We start from the raw sequence: 17,743 nt of genomic DNA, 5'->3' as shown, positions 1-17,743 counted from the left end.
TTCATTAGTTTATCACATGGTATTAGTCAGACAAAAATGTCCCAATTATCCGGTCGCTCCGAGTATTTTTCCTGACATTCAAGAGTTTCTTGTGGAAGACAAGCCGAGCATTTAAGGAGACGGTGGAGAGAGACACAAGACGCTGCTTCTTGCTGTTCTTGTAAGTATGGTCTTGTTTTTAAAGAACTTAGATTTGCCTTTTAAGATTTGTCGTCATTTGTCACTGTTACCGAGAGCTGTGTGCTACTTTCGTTACCTCTTATGCATAATAAATGTGGTCCAGAAAGTAAAACGGTTATGCTAGAAAGTTGAATTTGTTCATCTGGATACAGCGTTCTCAGCATCAGGATTAACAGAATCAATTTTCTGGGATTTGCTCACCTGGATTATTGAGCAAGTCTCAAAATAAATCAGTTGAGTGCAGCTTCACCCTAGAATCTATCAGCACTGTGTGAGCATGTTATAATCCTAAAGAACTTGTAACAAGCTTGAAATTTATGCAGTTACTATCAAAGCTACAAAAACGTCTTTAATGACAGTATTCGTGTCTTTAATGGAGTATCTTCTCATTTCCAGCACCAAATACAGCCTGCTCCTTTCAAGAGTGAGAACATGTTGTTCTAGTAGGCGTACAGCACCCTCCGGTGGCACACAAGGACATGGTGATCTCATTCCTCTGGGCTGTGGTCACTTATGTGCCCCTTCTGTGGTTTGTGAGGGTGACTGAAGGGATGCCTGACCCCGCTCAAAGGGACCTGCTGATGCGTCAGGAGGCATCCAGGCAAACGGGAGGACAAGTGGTGCTGACAGCAGCCGAGCAGAAGCTGGACGCTTACCTCCATCGATTGAAGGAGCAAGAGATGTCTGCCACACCTTTTCCTCCTGCTTTGCATTTCTTCAAAGCAAAACCTCTCATTGAGAAGAGCCCAGTCTTCAAACTGCTGCAAAAGATGCCTAAAGGTGATGTTAAAGCTTTGTCTGGCCTACTGCATCAGTCCACCAGAAACAGATGCAGGAGCTTAGAAGGTCAAGGGGACCCAACCAAACCTAATGCTGTTATTGTTTATTTTGGCATTTAAAGGTCATGGTCATTGTGACCTCAGGTCATAAATTCAATTCAATTCAATTCAATTTTATTTATATAGCGCCAAATCACAACAAAAGTCGCCTCAAGGCGCTTCATAGATACAGAGAAAAACCCAACAATCATATGACCCCCTATGAGCAAGCACTTTGGCGACAGTGGGGAGGAAAAACTCCCTTTTAACAGGAAGAAACCTCCGGCAGAACCAGGCTCAGGGAGGGGCGGCCATCTGCTGCGACCGGTTGGGGTGAGAGAAGGAAGACAGGATAAATGTGGACTCAATGATAAAGTGATTAGATTTTGGCAGACAAAGAATAAAAGGTAAAGCACTGCAGCAAGTCATATTTCTGGTCTCCTTTACGTCACAGCTGCGCAGCACGCCCAGGCTGCTTTCTCTGATATTTTATATACTGTAGTGGGCTGTAAAAGCTGTATGTATTAACAATGGAGAGAAAAAAAAATGATTTGGGGAAAAAATTAAGAGGAATGCAGATGTGGTGCTTGATGTCTATTCCACTAGATGTTTTCAGAAAAGCAAAGATGAGCAGACAGAGACTGAAAACTATTAAACAAAATCACTAGAAACTGTGAGGTTGTTTAGTTTTTCTTAGATTTATCAGGTGTGGGAGGCCTTTAATATTCCTGAACCCTAGGGCCTGTCTTACAAGTCATCGATGATTACTTTCAGTATTTGTCTAAGTTTGAGGTTACATCTTGCTGTTTGGGTGACAGGCGCAGCCCTCCACATCCACAGCTCCTCTCTGGTCAGTGTTGAGTGGCTGGTGAAAAATGTCACCTACAGACCTAACTGCTACATCTGCTTCACTTGGGACAACTCGGTCCGCTTCCAGTTCTCAGCTCGCCAGCCCTTCCCACGCTGGGACTGCTTTTACTGGCAACTGCTCGAGACCTTGAGAGCCAAAATAGGAGATCCTACTGGCTTTGATAACAGGTTAGTTAACCTCTAACCCTCTCCTGAACATGTAAAGTCAAGCTGTAGTGGGAGAACTTAACACTGAAAGGTCATTTTTGGGTGGTTTACAGTTTAATGCAGCACCTCACTCTGTTCACTGAGGATCCAGATGGTCAATACCCAAGCCAAGACGTTGTGTGGGGGAAGTTTGAGAAAGCCTTCATCGCATCTGCGGGCTTAGTCACCCATGCTCCAGTCCTGAAGGATTATTTTTATAAAGGCCTAGAGGAGCTTCACCACGACAACATCCTGTATCTGGAACTGAGGAGCGGTCTCTCAAGGGTTCGTTTGTTTGTTTACACCTGATCCTTGCAGCGTCAGCCTGTGCTAAACAGCTACAGCAGCGGTATATCCGACATTTCTGCATTTCTAACTGAAACCTTTCTGTGTTGCAGACATACGAGCTCGATGGAACTATTCACGATAAGTTCTGGACTCTGAAAACATTTCAAGAAGTTACAAAGAAATTTATTGGAGACCATCCAGACTTTCTCGGGGCTCGTGTCATAATTTCTGTCCACAGGTAAAATATATCATAGAGAGGGCTTCTCTCAAATTACGCTCCATTTTAAGTGACAACCAAGGCTGTCTAAGCACTCCACAAATTATTAGCTTCATTGTGGAAAAGTTTACAGAGCCTATGTATGCCTTTTCTATGTCCTGTTTTCCTCCCTTGACCCCCAATCTGGGGTGCCTGTCCCTGAGCCTGGTCCTGCCAGAGGTATCTTCCTGTTAAAGAGTTTTTCCTTCCTATTGTCACCCAGTGATTGCTATGGAAGAGGATTAGGGCCACTGGGGGGGAAAAAAAGTAGGCATGACTTTTTTTTTCTTCTTAAAGTCAGAATTCTGAGATTAAAAATATTCTGGAATTCTGGAAAAGAAGAAAAAAAAGACGTGCCCACTTTTTTTTTCCAGAGGCCCTAATCCTCTTCCATAGATTACTCATAGAGGCTTAATTGATTGTTGGGGGTGTCTCTATATTATTTCAGGGTCTTCATCTTACAAAATAAAGAACCTTGAGACAGGCTGTCATTTGGTGCTAGAAAGAAAAGTGAATTGAACTGAATACAGGAATAAATGTTTGGTATTGTAAAAGCTTTGTCCCGCTAGAACTGTTGAAGCTGGGTTAAGAAAAGACGATCAGTGAGCAACAGTATGGCTTCACCCTGAGAAAGAGCTCTATGGACGCTTGGAGTGTTGATGCAGAAGTGCAGGCTGAAGGTCAGCTTCACTGTTTCTTTGTGGGTGTAAAGAAAGCAGATGATGAGTGCCAAGAGAGGACCTGTGACACTGTATGAGGAACTCAGGAGTAACAGATATTCAAGGTTGGAGAGAGATTGCATCGGCGGTCTGCTCTGAACCCCTTCTTGTTTGCAGTGGTGAAGGACAGGTTAACGTAAGGTCAGGCATGTTTCCAGATGACATTGTGCTCTGTTTTGACAGTAGGGAACAGTTTGAAGAGACCCTGGAGAGGTGCGGGTATGCACTGCAAAGAAGAGGAATGAAAGTCAGTGAGACAGGTGGAAGGCGAACAAGGCATAGATGTAGTTAAGGTGGATTAGTTCATATACCTGAAGTCAGCTATGCTATTAGAGGTTTAAAAGAGTGTAAGAAGAATAGAAGCAATAGTGAAAGGGAAGTAGCAGACAGGAAACCAAGCTGAAGGAGGCAATTTTCATTGGGAGTGACGAGGATGGAAAAGATTAAAGTACATTAGAGGGACAGCTCAGTGGTTTAGAGACAAAGTTAGAAGGTTAGGCTGAGATGGCTTGGACGTGTGCAGAGGAGTGGATATATTAGACAAAGGATATTGAACTTGGAGCTCCCAGGCCAGTAACTGGTGTGACAAAAGAAGATGCTAAGGCAGATTTACAAACCTGGACTTGGTGGCATGCTGTTGGATTACACGTAAAAAAATATATATATATCAAAAGTGCAGGCTTTTTTGGTCCACGGTGATCTGTAGTTAGATGGTTCATTTCCTCTTCAGCCCAGAGGATGCCACATTTGTGATTTCCAAAAAAAGCTCAGATTATCCAGACTGCAGCACTGTTTTTACACCCCTTTAGCCCATCTAAAATTAGCATGGGCTCAAAGAAGGCAGCGGTGTTTATGGATGTTGTTCATAAATGTTTTCTTTTTCTTGTATCATAGACTTTTGGATCAGTGGAAGCAGTGATGAGTGTTGTTGATACACTACCCCCAGAGAGACAAGGATAGGCTTTGGCCTTATCCGTTGTATACAGAGATTTCTCTGGATTCTCTGAATCTTTTAATAATATTTACACTTTTTTTTTTTTTTCAACTGGAATATTTAATCATTTAGTCTTTCACTAGTCGTTTTTCAAGTGGTGAACCCCTCCCCTTTCCTTTTTAACTAGTGAAATAAGGAGCTATGAGTCTTTTTAGAGGCAGTTATGCTACTAATTACCCTCATGAGTTGTGTGACAGCACACTAGCTCTTTTATGTTCTTATGATTTACCATTATGTAACTTGTCCAGGGTTTTTTTGGACCCTGTCTCGTGGAATGAAGTTGAAAATTAGCTTTTATTTTGCAACATAATGTTTTCTTTGAAATATTGTGTGTGGGGTTTTTTTTAAAACTGTCTTCAGTTAAATGTAAAGAATTCAGTGGTCTTCAAGTAACTCCACTGGAAATGAATTATGACAACCTCAATCAAGATTTTTTTCTTAAGTATTTTTATTCATCTTTAGGCATGAAAAGAACTTATTAGATAATAGCCTTGTAACCAATGTATGTACCTCCAAATTACTTTCCACCACTTACTTCCAACCACTGGCAGCACATTTCTCATGTTAAATAAAATGGGGGCAAGATGTTGTGATCTCCAAGCTCTACTTTAAGTCGAACTGTGTTCCAGTTTGGAAAATAAGTAAATGATAATTCAATATATTATCTCGAATCATTCGGCTTCCTGTTTTCTTGCAAAGGAAGCAGCGACAAAGTCCAGTTATGAACGGGACAGTCCATTCATTTGATAAATCCAAACACATGAAAAAGGGACGAATAATGATTTCTGCAGCTGTGATGGAGTCCTGTTAAATCCTGATGTTGTGTTAATCCGACAGAAAGCACGTTATTTAGCATTTAATTTAGGGATGAAAAGTTTGGGAGCAATCTAAAGTCACTGAGACAAGTTTGATAGCATGACTGATATCCTAACATCTGTGAAGTTGATTTTGAATTTATTTATTTTTTAGCTCTGCTGGCAGCAGACTGAAATATACATATTAAACTTTGTACAGATACTCAGGGGCTCCAAAAGGATTAAACCTGATTCCTGATTTGGTGATACCCTGACTTTGTTTTTTCAATATAGCACCAATTGCCGCAAAATTTTATTAAGACATTCATTTTTAGGTCAAATTTTACTTTAACCCTCCTGTTATGTTGCAGGTCAGATTGACCCAGAGCAGAAGAGATGTCACATGTCATCTGCATCACTACAGAAAACGAAAAAAAAATCAAAATTAGAAAAGAAAATTGTAAAATAATCAATGCCAGTGTTTCTGACACTTTTGGATGAGTAAATTTGCCCCGGGTCAAATTAACCCAGGAGCATAATTGGTGTTCCTGGAAACCAACATAACAGGAGGGTTAAAGTAACCATTTAATTTAATCTTAAAATGTGCATGTGTCCTAATTTTACTGGTTTAGATTCAGCATGCGCCTCAGAGTACCACTAGAGTAAGCGGCTATGACCATCTACTTGTAAGTTCCCCGTTTATTTTCCCGGACAGTTCTGTTAGGAAACCTGCGCTTAAATGCTGATAAGGCAACATTGAAAACAGATTTTTCTCAGGCAGGCATCTTAACTTCTATGTCTTGATGTAAAATTAAACATTTTGTTGTTTGTGAGTCTTAGAAAGTACTGTCATCTATGTCTGTTGTTCCTTTCTTCAGAGCTTTGACTATATCTGAGGTCAAAGCTGCTGTAAAAGAGGCCATTCAGCTGCAAAAGGACTTCCCAGATGTCGTTGCAGGATTTGACATGGTAAGAAGTGACCCGTGTACTTTAGCCTCAACTTCTTATAAGCTCTGAGTCCAGAGATCATTTATCTGCTTATTGGGGACCATGTGGTGTGGAGTTTACATGTCTGAGTGACTTTTCTGCTCTTCTTGTATTGTGCCTACAATCCTAAGAAATTCAAGTTAACTCCTAATTCACCTTAGATGTGAGCATGAATGGCTTTCTGTCTGTCTTCATATGACTGACTGTCAGCTCTTGCAGGGTGTACCCTAGCGTAGCATTACTAGTTAACCTTATGGTTTGCAGGTTGGACGGGAGGACAGCGGGAAGAGTCTTTGGTTCTTCAGAGAGGCCCTCTCTCTGCCAGCTGAACTTGGTGTCAGATTGCCGTACTTCTTTCATGCAGGGGAGACAGGTGGGGGGATCAAAAAGCATAAAGCTCATTATACCATGAGTAAGATTTGAAAAATTCTTTTGAAATGTACTGTACGCTGTATTTGTATCTTTGTGTACAGATGACGAAGGCACAGACACAGATCAAAATATTCTTGATGCCCTTCTATTCAACACCATGCGCATTGGCCACGGCTATGCTTTAGCGCACCATCCGCTTGCCAAAGAACTTTCTAGGAAAAGAAATGTGGCTGTGGAGCTTTGTCCCATCTCAAACCAGGTAAGCTCATTACTACTATTTGGATGACAGTCTAAGGAGCTTGGAAAGAAAAGTGTCTTGACTTTTTTAAGTTGCTTGAAGACGTTTCACCTCTCATCCGAGAAGCTTCTTCAGTTCTAAGGGTCAAATGGTGAAGAGTCCCAGATTTAAACCCAGTGGGAGTTTCCCCCCAAAGAGGGAACAAAGGACCCCCTGATGATCCTCGACCTAATCGCCTGAGCCAAGGTGTGAAAACGGGTGTGGGTCACAATCAGCCAGGGTTTCGGAGCTCATGAGCTCATTGTGAAACCTGGCCCCACCCTATCATGTGGTTTCCTGAGGCGGTGGTTTATGACACCAACTGTCTGCCATATATAATCCAGTTTTGAGATCCCTTCCCAGGCGCCTTAACGTCCACTCACATCCTGGGCCATCTGACCTCAGCAAACCACTACTTTGGTGGCCTCCAGGATGAGTCATCAGTATGGTCTTTGGTAGTAGTTTTGTAGCACTTTCTGAAATATGGTTAAAAACAACTCATCTCATACGTAGGTTGATAAACTTTCCAAGTCAAGAACAAACGTAAAACTAAGAAAAATGTTAACTTGTCATAAAAATCTTTAATTTATAAATGATATCTTGCTACCAAAGACAAAAGGTAATACCGGTGTCAAACGTTAAGCCTGATTAAATTGAAATTTAAACTGCAACCACTAAAAGTCAGCTGGTACAATGGCAAGAAATGTCGATTAAATTAACATGATTTAAAATTGTAAGATTATCTAAATCTAGCAGGTGTTTTAGAAGAAGCTTAAAGATTAAATAAATAAGTGAACAGAAATATACGCGTCACATTAATGACCTGTTAGCACTGCCATCATAAAATACACACAGTATGTACATGTGTTTATACATAATTTACCTGAGTTTGTTTCACTTCTGACCTGCAGGTGCTGAAGCTGGTTTCAGACCTGAGGAATCACCCTGCTACTGTGCTGATGTCAGAGGGTCACCCGATGGTCATCAGTGCCGATGACCCGTCCCTGTTTGGCACCACAGGCCTCTCCTATGACTTCTATCAAGCATTTGTGGGCATCGGAGGGTTGAAAGCAAACCTGGGCACGCTCAAAGAACTGGCTGCAAACTCCATCACGTCAGAATAATTTCACTTTATTTCTTTCATTCGTGTTTTAACGTTAAGCCTTCAAAGAAAACAAGATGGGCTCAAAATGTGGTGGCCAACAGCTGATGCCAGTTTTCATCATACTATCTTTGAATGAGCATGAATTAAATTATACAAATGAATGAATTTCAGTCCAACATACACTCAGTGATTCTCACCTCTCAATAAACATGAAGAACAATTCTCAGGAATGCACTGGAAATATATCAAATCAAAGGTTTATTTATTTAAATAAAGTACATTTCATCTGACCAGATTCCATTAAATTTAACATTTTCCTTAGAAAATGTAGATATAATTAGTTAAAGTCAGCATTACGAGCATACCAGTTTTTAAGTGCACAAGGATGACTAAACTCATGCTATCAGTAACAGTATCCTCCAAAATGATGTTCAGCACTATGCTAACACAGAGTTACTCGTGTTTAGTAAAATTTAAAAAAAAAAAAAAAAAAAAAATGGAGCCAAGCGTTCAGATAATGTTCTTATTTATTTGTCAGGACAATAATGTTCATGTTGGAATTTGTATTTTTGAAGCAACTTTCAAGATGATTTTCACATTTAAAAAAAAAACATGAATGTTTATATTAATATTAAGAAAACCTTTGATTTTAAGCCCTGTTGCAGTATGTTTCTTCTCATTAAATATTTCTTCTTCTGCCTGCAGGTACAGCTCACTCCCAGATCATCTGAAGGATTCAGGTCGTGCCATGTGGCAGAAAAAGTGGGATGCCTTCATTTCTGCCAACTCATAACAGCCGAGTGATATTAGATCCTGACTGACTTGAATGAATGACTGAATGTTTGTAATATCACTAAGGTAAATATTCATAGGCCTTTAGCAGACTTTATTTAAAAAAAAAAAAAGATTAAGGCTATTGGAGTCTCTGTTAACAGTAAGACTAACAGTTTGACGGCATTGGCAGGTTGGTACTGTAAGTGTCTTAGTAGCTTTTTCACCCCTTGATCGATCACAAAGAAGCTTTACAAGAGACCAGCTGACAGTGGGGGGGAGGTTTGGTCAAGTTTGTCATGCACAGCTAGTCTTTTGTCTTCATAATACCAAACATGTACAGGGCAACTGTTCACAAGGAAATTTCTCTATTCAAAACAAACAAGAAAAATGCTTCTTTGTAGTTGATGCACATACATACGTATAGACATACATACATCTAATGTAAATACAAAAAGTAGAAGAAAAAATGTTTCACTTTTTCAGTGACTCACTTCAGAAACCTTGTTTCTTTTTTAAATAATGATGTAACGAAAGACAACTAAAGATCTTTCTTTGACACAAGGTTCACTTTTTGTGCAATAAACAGCTCATTATCTTCTGAGACCTGCCCAGCAGTCTCTTAGTGGTCTTTGATGAGATTTTGTATATTCCAGCTCTGACCGGTGCACTGCTGGACGACGAGTTGGTAAAAGCCAACGTCATCCTTCGCAATTTCTAGACATCGCTTTGTTTTTCTGTTCTGGATCGGTCCTCCCTGCAAATAAACACATTTTATTGTCTCCTTTTCTTCTCCAGACATTTGTGACTGGCTTCCATGTGACCTCAGATTAGGCTGATTTTTTTTTTTAAATTTATACAATAATGTCACCATATTTGCGAGGCTGTAGCTCAGCAGGGTGGTGGTTTGAGCCAGTCTGCATGCCAAAGTATCCTTAGGGAAGGTACAGAACCAACCCCAAATGGTTCTCGAATACGAAAGTGCTGTGTGACTGGGTGAATGAGGCATGTTGTATAGAGTACTTCGAGTGCTCAGGCAGAGTAGAAAAGTGCTACATAAACACAAGGTTATTTGCCTTGTAAATTTACCTTCATGCTTTGAAAATTGTCTGCAGTACAGGCCCTTAAAGTCTAATACTTGGTTGAAATTAGGGTTTTTTTCCCCCAACGTTTATGATATTTCGTAAGAATATCCGATAGCCAACTAAGATTTTCAGGACTGAAAAACATATTTAAGCTAAGTTAACAGACTACCATCAAATTAATTTTACATCAACTGCAAAAACTTCTCTATTGATCATCAGTATCACTGAATATGATGATCCATATATCCACCTGACTGGATGTATGGATGTGTCTGCTCCGAGACACCCAGACTTCTCTGCCCCGAGACCTCCATTTACTAATAATCTGCTATAATCTCGTGATATTTAGTTGACTCCAACATGCGTCTCATCAAATTTAGATGCCTCACAGCACTGTAGGCATTTTTAATCAATATTTTATAGAGTTGTTTTACTTCTCAGAGGGTGTTTTGTTTTGTTTTATTAAATGTGTTTGGGAGCAACTGAGGACCACAATAAACATGTTACAAAAAAAATGCAAAACATCACCTACTAGGTGATCAAGTTTCATTAGTTGAGCTTATGCCTAGTGTGGCATAAGCTCAACAGTCCTTTGGCTGGACGAGTTTAAAAGTTTTAAAAAAAAAAAAAAATCAGCTGATTCAGAGTGGGTCGGGTGGCAACTTCCCTCAGGTTTGACTGAGTCTATATTTATAAACTGAAATATTTACCTGTTTAAAATCCCACAGCATGTTAAAGTCTTTCTGTTTGGCTATTTTGCAGTTATACAGCCCCGGGTAGAGTCCACTGAAAGGGTCCACTAGACAGCGGTTGCTGTTGTACTTATGAGATTTGATCCCGCCAATGTAGAGTTGTCCATCAGAGCGATAAAAACAGTGCTAAATCAAAGAACAACAATTACCTACAAAAACAAAATCACCACCTGTTTGCAAGCATTGAATATCTAAACATACTTGAGTCGAATAGAAGTGGCATCCATACAAGATGGGTGTGTTTCCTGGCATCGGGCCTTGGTCAACACAGAGTTCTGGCTTCAGATCATTTATCATCTGCCAACAAAAGCATAAATAAACTGGAGCAGCTTTCATTAGAAAGAGCACAATGTGTATCCAGCAGACAAATCCACTATTATGGTGCAGAAACACATTTTAGTTAACCGATATAAAAATAAAAAAGATGCAAACTGAAACGTCATTATGAGTTTGCAAAACTAACAAAAAGTATTTGTCAGTGAGGCCAAATTCACCAACCAAACAAGGATTAAGAGGCAAATTATAACATGAAGTATTGTGTTTGTATTGTAATATCTTTTCTAAACTACAATAAAAATACTCCCAACACTGTATTTCTTTTAAGTAAATGAGTAAATTGACTCTGGAACAAAAACAAAACTCTAACTTTAAATTAATTCTCAATTAGAAAAGGTGGGAAAGGGGAGTTTGCTAATACTGCAATGCCACTGTACCAAAATTCTGTGCAATTAAATATTAGCAGAAGCACCATTAAGTGGGAGTTCCTTGAGAGCATTTATGGAAAGTTTGCTTTACAGATGCTCTCACTATGTTTTTATGCAGGGTGTGTTTCAAAGTAAGAGTACATAATATTCTCCAGTGAATGAATCTATTGTAACCCTGAGACACCTTGATGTATCCCCATGAAAGTCTTCAAATAAAAAAATAATATGATAAGCGTAAAAAAAACAAAAGCTGCTTAAAGGTTCTTTGCTGCTGGTGACGTCTGCCCATGTTGTGTGCTGATCTTCATTATGTAATAGGGACTAACGTGTGTGAATTTGAACTTGCTGCAGCATCTTGTAAGCATTTTATGTCACATATGACTCCTTAGAGGCCAGCGCATAAGCCTGAGTCATTTTATAAAGCCAACAAAGCTGACTTGACAAGGCAGAGAAGCTTGCCTTGCATCATCCTCAATTAAATATTAACTAAAAATTAACTTTGTAATGTTAAATAATTTATTTATGGCTAAAACTACCACCATAGATCATGATTAATAGTGTGCTGGAACCATTTTAGACTATCTATGTAGCATTTTCATTGCTATGAAGTTAGAATTATTAGCAAGCGACCTCAATCACAGACTGTATAAAAAAGATGGATTTTGCTTCTGAGTCTGAAAACTGGCTCCTTCACTCTGTGACCTCAGTAAACATGTTTATGGTCTCAGTCACAAGTTTCAAGTCCTGTTTACTTTACTGTTACCACCCTAACACAAAGATGGCGATAACAAAACTGCTCATGTCGAGGTTTTATAACAGAACCTCGCAACCATCACAATAACTACATCCATCTTTTATATACAGTCTAGGGAAATACATTTAAAGGTATGACAAAGAGTTTGTACAGATGCCAAAACTACTTTTGGCATCTGTTGTCAAATTTGGCCACATATTTGATGGACTCTCTAATACAACCCAGGGGACGACGTGTCTCTCCAGCTGAGACAAACCAGTGAAAACAAATGTGTTAACCACTACACCACTGGAGGCCCAGCTAACCTCAACCACTCACGACAATATGTTGCACAGTCTATCACTAGCAAAATAGCTAAAAGAAGACAGTTCTGGTCAGTTCTTTTGCTACAATCCAACATAGCAAGTAAGTGGCTAAATTTGACTCACAGATATTGTTATCTGTTTTTTGGGGGGATGATGTTATGGGGCAGCAGAAAAGAAGCCTTTAAGCCTGTGATTTAGGAGAATAAACATCACATAAATCACACCAATTTGTTTTTGCAGAGAATCCATCATACAACCTTTACATTAAAAAAAAAAGTCCACATGTAGGACATTGGAGGCAACCTCAGAACTTGGGGAAGGTCTCATTTTGAAATTTTTAAAGCTGTAATACGTTTATAGGGGGGGGAGACCCTTGAAAAGCATTAAAAACATTCCACAGAGAGGCCCTTTAAATATAATTAATGAGAATTAAAGAGTTAAAAAGACTTTATGGTCACACTTTAATATCCAACCTCTCATATGTATTCCGACAAAACAGTTATTTTTGACTTACAGCTCCATAACTGAGCAGGTCATGCAGGGGGTCCAGCTTGGGATAAACATTGTCTAAATACCACTTAAAGGGCTTACAATTAAGCCTCTCCCTGAGCTTCTTTCTCTCCGATACATCCCCGATGTCTATCCCATGATTCTGTAGGAAAAACAATAGGACCACAGAGACATGTTTGAGTGCTCGCACCATTACTCAACCTGCAGAGCACACATCTGTGCAATTTGGATCTTAAATGCAACTTGGAAGGTGCCCTCTCTTCTAACCTCAAGGGGAAGATTCCAAGCAATGTTGACATTGTATTTGTATTCATCTAGCCACACCTCTGCTACCCTCAGTGCATTACGCTTCATCATGACACTCAAGTCTGGGAGGTAAGGCTTTACTGCTCGTTCAATGTGGGCAATTTTAGAGCAAGGCACAACTTCAATGCTTCCTCCACACAGCCACACCTGTGAAAACATATAAAAGTAGGTTTGGAGGCTTTTAATGCAACTAATATAAAAAGATTACCCATTAAAACTGATCACAAATAAAACCAAATAAAGTTATATTGGAGTCAATAATAAATTTATTTGTATAAGACTTTAGATCCAAGTGGTATTATTACAAAGTGAAAGCATTTAGGAACCATAACGTTGCAAACCACCTAAAGCCACAGAGCCTGGTTGCAAAAAGAAGTGTGTAAAGGCACATATGGTGGGGCTAAATAAAAGGTAGGTAGACTAACATATTTCAAATCTCCAAGTCTCCATTAGGACTTGATCAGTCAGTTTACTTACCCGGATGCCCAGCTCCACATTTTCCCCACCGTATATTTTCATTCCACCATCAAGGCTTCCAATCTCTCCGAAGAACTTGCGATCAGCCACAAGTATCCCCATGACTGAGGGGCTCCTGGTGACACCGTTTAACAAAGGAAAAGCTGAATAAGCAAAAAATCTTACCATACAGCACTCAAACTAAGAGAGCAAAGCAAACCTAATTATAAAGAATTATGACCGCAAAGCCTGAAACACCAAAGCAACCAAGGATTAAAAAAACCAAAAAACAAAGGATGTGTGATCAAGGGTGTTCTGCTTTCATTCTAGCAGCAAAATCTGCTCTTTGTGCAACCTCTAGACACCCACATGGGTGCTGTGTTACACTCTGCAGATTGCTTAATGTGAAAGATTTTGTCTGCAACTATCCTTGAATATTTGTTTTGGCAACAATGGCTCCATGTGTACAGTCTTCATAGCTTTCTAAGCCGTGGTTCAGCGGAGAGTCTGAAACGTCCACACTGTGTTGTCCTGACATGCTGGGAGTTAAAATGTGATGTCTTTAAATGGGACTCTTACTTGCCAGGCTGCGTCTCATCATTCAGGGCATACCACTCAGGTCTGAAGGAGTCGTACATGCACCACATTGCCCAGTCAAAGCCATGAGATGCAGTATTGTAGGGACTCAGTGTCAGGTCATCGTATTTGACTTTGTCAAAAACAGGCGTCAGTATCACAGTCCGGTCCTCCTTAATCCGAGCCAGTAAAGGCTCTGCCCTAGACACGCACAAACAGTTTTAAAAGAAACATGAGGGCCAATTACAGGATTATCACCACAGCTCTGAAAAGAGTCACTCAGATCTTAAACCAACCATTGGACGTGGACTTCTATGTGAGCGTCTAAGATTGCAATCACCTCTCCCTCAGCTGCCTTCCAGCCTGACAGTCTGGCCTGGGTGAGGCCCAGCTGCTCAGAGTGCCGCACTTTCTTCACCAGGCCTGGACGATCCTCATGGATAAAGCTGATGTAATCATCCAGCTTCTCCATTAAGTCCTCTGCAGAAAATAAAGAACTGTTTCAGTAATCTGAGCTGCAGATTAAATCTACTCATACCTCTAACAATCAATCTTTTTTTCTGATCGTTAATAAAAACAATTCAAAGACTGTTTCACAAATCAGCTGATAGATTTGGCACTTCTTTGAATATAAAACAAGATTTTTTATTTGCCATACTCATAGTAATTAAAAATAACATACAGAGTACTATCCCTGTAAAAGCCACTCTGCTACTCAGAGAACTCTACACACGTGGTCGTGTTTATTTAGGATTATTAGTTCTTTTGTCAGTGCACAGCAACATCGCAATTACACATTACACTCCCTGATATATGTTTTCAGTTCCAACCCACAAACGCAAGCAACCGTGTCCCATTTCAGTGCAGCCTTTGCTACTCAAACCAGATCTCATATTTTACACTGATGTCTTTTATTGCCTGTAATAAAAGGATGTAGTTTCTGCCATCATTTGCAGTATAAACTAAAGCTGCGGTGAGCGCCTTCCTTTCTCGCTTGGTTTCAGATTTGTCAGATATCTGAGTACCGTCCCTGTGTACACAGTCTGAAAATTATTTTGGAAGCATGCTGACTCACCATTGCTGCTGTGATCGTCCACCAGGATGATTTCTTGCAGCAGCCGAGCTGGTGTCTTGTCCACGATGCTGCATATGGCTCTTTTAATGATTGAAAGAGCTTCATCCAAATAGATTAACACAACACTGATGGTCGGCAGATCCTTCGGATAATTTTTCACAGCACACCTGTGAGCAGAAAAATAGCAGGCAGCCTGAAGAAGTAATAAATTAAATGTTTTTAAGTTGAAATTGTATCCTTTAGTGTTCACTCCACATTACAAAGTTCTCTACTGGATTGACATCTGGCGACTGTGGAGGCCATTTCAACTTATTTTCATGTTAAAGATACCAGCATACAGGATCTGATGGTGTGTTATGCTGCTGGAAGCAGCCATCAGAAGACGGGTACACTGTGATCATGAAGAGATGGACACGGTCAGCATCAATAGTGAAGTTGCCTCTGTTGTTTAAATTTTAATAATGTTGATGAAAGGCATGCTTTCTTGTTCTTGATGCAAAATTCATTCAAATATTGTCTTCTGGTGTTGTAGCCCATCTGCCTCAAGGTTTAACATGGTCTGCTTTCAAAGATGCTCTTCTGCATACTTTGGTTGTAGCAAGTGGTTATTTGAGTTACCGTTTCTTTGCTTTCCACTCAAATTAGCCTCACCTTTTACCCAAACAAAGGATTTTCTCCCAGATAACTGGCGCTCACTGGGTATTTTCTCTTTTTCTGACCATTCTCTGAAAACCCCAGAGATGGTCGTTTAAGGAAATCACAGAAGATCAGCAGTTTCTGAGATCCTTAGACCAACAACATGCCACAGCCAACATCAGTTAAATCACCTTTTTTCCTCAGGGTCAAGATTAATTGCAGAAGATCATCTTGACCGTGTATACATGCCTTAATGACTGACCGATTACATATCTGCATTAGCAATCGTGTACCTAATAATGTAGCCATTGGGTGTGTATATGTACTAAATTCATATGCATTCATGCTAAGACAAAGACAATAAAATGTCATTGTCGCTGATCGATCTCAAAAACACACACAAAGCAGCTCGGTGTGTTTTTTTAGATTTTCTTTCGGATTCGTGTGTTGCACTCACCTTGGAGGCCTGGTGTCGGGAATCTCTCTGTTGAGGGGCAGCCTGTCACTGAGGAAGGCGTTGTATCCATATCTCTGAAACAACTGCTCGGCTTCCTTCTGCTCCTCCTCCGACAGATCGTCACCCCACTTCTTGAACAGATCAGAGTTGGGGTACAGCTTCCTCACCATCTTCCTCTTGTCCTTCACCTCTTCCTTCCTCTCAGCTGCTGGTGCACTCTTTTCCAGTTTATTCATTAAACCGACTGCGGACAGAAATGACCACATGGTGTTTGCATTGTCCATCTAATTTGTTTTTTGCCTATGAAAACCGAGTCAGTAACAGTCAGGTAAGAGCAGTTTGGTACTTTTTAGCAATGTCAACTTGAAAAGCTCCAATGAGTGAGTAATAAAGCAGGCGGGTGTTTTTAATTTTCAAGCATAAAAACTAAATGTATCCAATGAGAGTTGTGGTTTTACACTTTAAACTAAATATCTTAAGGGCCCCTACATAAAAAACAAAAAAGCTGACACTTTAGTTCAAAAATAATTGCTACTTTAATTGTTTTGTTTTGGAAATTCTCATGTGTAGCAGATGAGAAACACCTCAGATGAACAGATCTAGCCTTCATTGTTTCTTCACTCAACTCTAAATACAGACTTTACACATAAGCAGCTGCCGAACTGAGACTTTAACTCACGCAGCCTGTTGATGTCTGCTTCCATCTTTTCCATCCTCTTGACGATTCCCTGGCCCCTGATAGAGTCATTGTAATGGACCCTCTGCAGTCTCTCAGAATGAGTGTGGACCTCCTTCTTAATAGAGCTGAGGTATAGCAATGCGAAGGCCACAATGAGGACCGTAAGCATAGCTTTCATCCAGCTTGCTCTCATTCCGGTGCTCCTATGTATGCTAGGTACACTCCTCTACTTCACAGTGAAAAGAGGTGGAAAAAACATTTCCTCTGCCTTCTTCAGGTGCGCTCTCCCTTCCCTGACTCCCCACCCCTTGCTCGAGAGCTGTAATCTGATATCCTGAAATTTACATCATATTCAAAGAAGTGTGTGCTGGAGACATGCATTATTCTCCACTCTGCTGTCTACATTACACCTGAGGTGCAGGTGTGTACTATTAACTGCACTTACCTGGGAGGGTAGAAAAAGAGGACGACTCTGCAGGTAAGGGGAACAGGACTGAAAGAGTAGTACTGAATTGCTTGTGGCACTGCAACACTATAGTCCAGCCTGTTTAGTAAAAACACATCGAAAAGGTCAGTATTTAGGGTTTGGTCTGTTTGGCAGCCCATTTTCACCACTGAAAGGAAAAAAACAAAAATAAATTGCCATTAATAATTAGAAATTACAGGTTATTATAGAAAAAAAATTCAACTTACTAATTAAAATTTCAGAACAAATAACTCAAAATTGAGGAATTTGGACACATCAATGGCAAAAAAGATCCCATGTTTTTCCTTTTTCTCCAGTGGTGAAAACAAGCTTCCACAGGTCTGGGTCAGATTTTGGAGGGGGGG

General features: G+C 40.1%; 2 protein-coding genes across 3 annotated transcripts; one reads left to right on the top strand and one right to left on the bottom strand.

Moving 5' to 3' along the window:
- Nucleotides 1–12: 12 nt before the first annotated feature.
- ada2b (adenosine deaminase 2b) lies at nt 13–9,132 on the top strand. Of its 2 annotated transcripts, XM_085137369.1 has the most exons (10): nt 13–160; nt 577–960; nt 1,817–2,036; nt 2,129–2,339; nt 2,453–2,580; nt 5,984–6,074; nt 6,357–6,465; nt 6,566–6,723; nt 7,653–7,855; nt 8,552–9,132. In XM_085137369.1, exons 2-10 carry the CDS (start codon nt 660–662, stop codon nt 8,637–8,639), a joined length of 1,509 nt encoding a protein of 502 aa, XP_084993495.1. In that variant the 5' UTR covers nt 13–160; nt 577–659; the 3' UTR covers nt 8,640–9,132. The 2 variants fall into 2 exon arrangements, with proteins under 2 accessions (XP_084993495.1, XP_084993494.1); XM_085137368.1 differs by having other exon boundaries at nt 13–960.
- On the bottom strand, nt 7,790–17,353 carry LOC146499443 (putative polypeptide N-acetylgalactosaminyltransferase 8). Its single transcript, XM_085137367.1, has 11 exons — nt 16,913–17,353; nt 16,234–16,477; nt 15,141–15,307; nt 14,362–14,545; nt 14,069–14,266; nt 13,511–13,625; nt 12,995–13,180; nt 12,732–12,869; nt 10,656–10,751; nt 10,413–10,580; nt 7,790–9,374 (listed from the first exon to the last, which is right to left on the bottom strand). The coding sequence occupies exons 1-11, from the start codon at nt 17,103–17,105 to the stop codon at nt 9,240–9,242; spliced, it is 1,824 nt and encodes a 607-aa protein (XP_084993493.1). The 5' UTR covers nt 17,106–17,353; the 3' UTR covers nt 7,790–9,239.
- Between the last annotated feature and the right edge of the window lie 390 nt (nt 17,354–17,743).

The sequence above is a fragment of the Neolamprologus multifasciatus genome, chromosome 17 (assembly GCF_963576455.1).
Source record: "Neolamprologus multifasciatus chromosome 17, fNeoMul1.2, whole genome shotgun sequence".
Lineage (NCBI taxonomy): Eukaryota > Metazoa > Chordata > Actinopteri > Cichliformes > Cichlidae > Neolamprologus > Neolamprologus multifasciatus.
The sequence above is the reverse complement of the archived record's forward strand: the minus strand, read 5'-3'. Positions and strand labels throughout refer to the sequence as shown.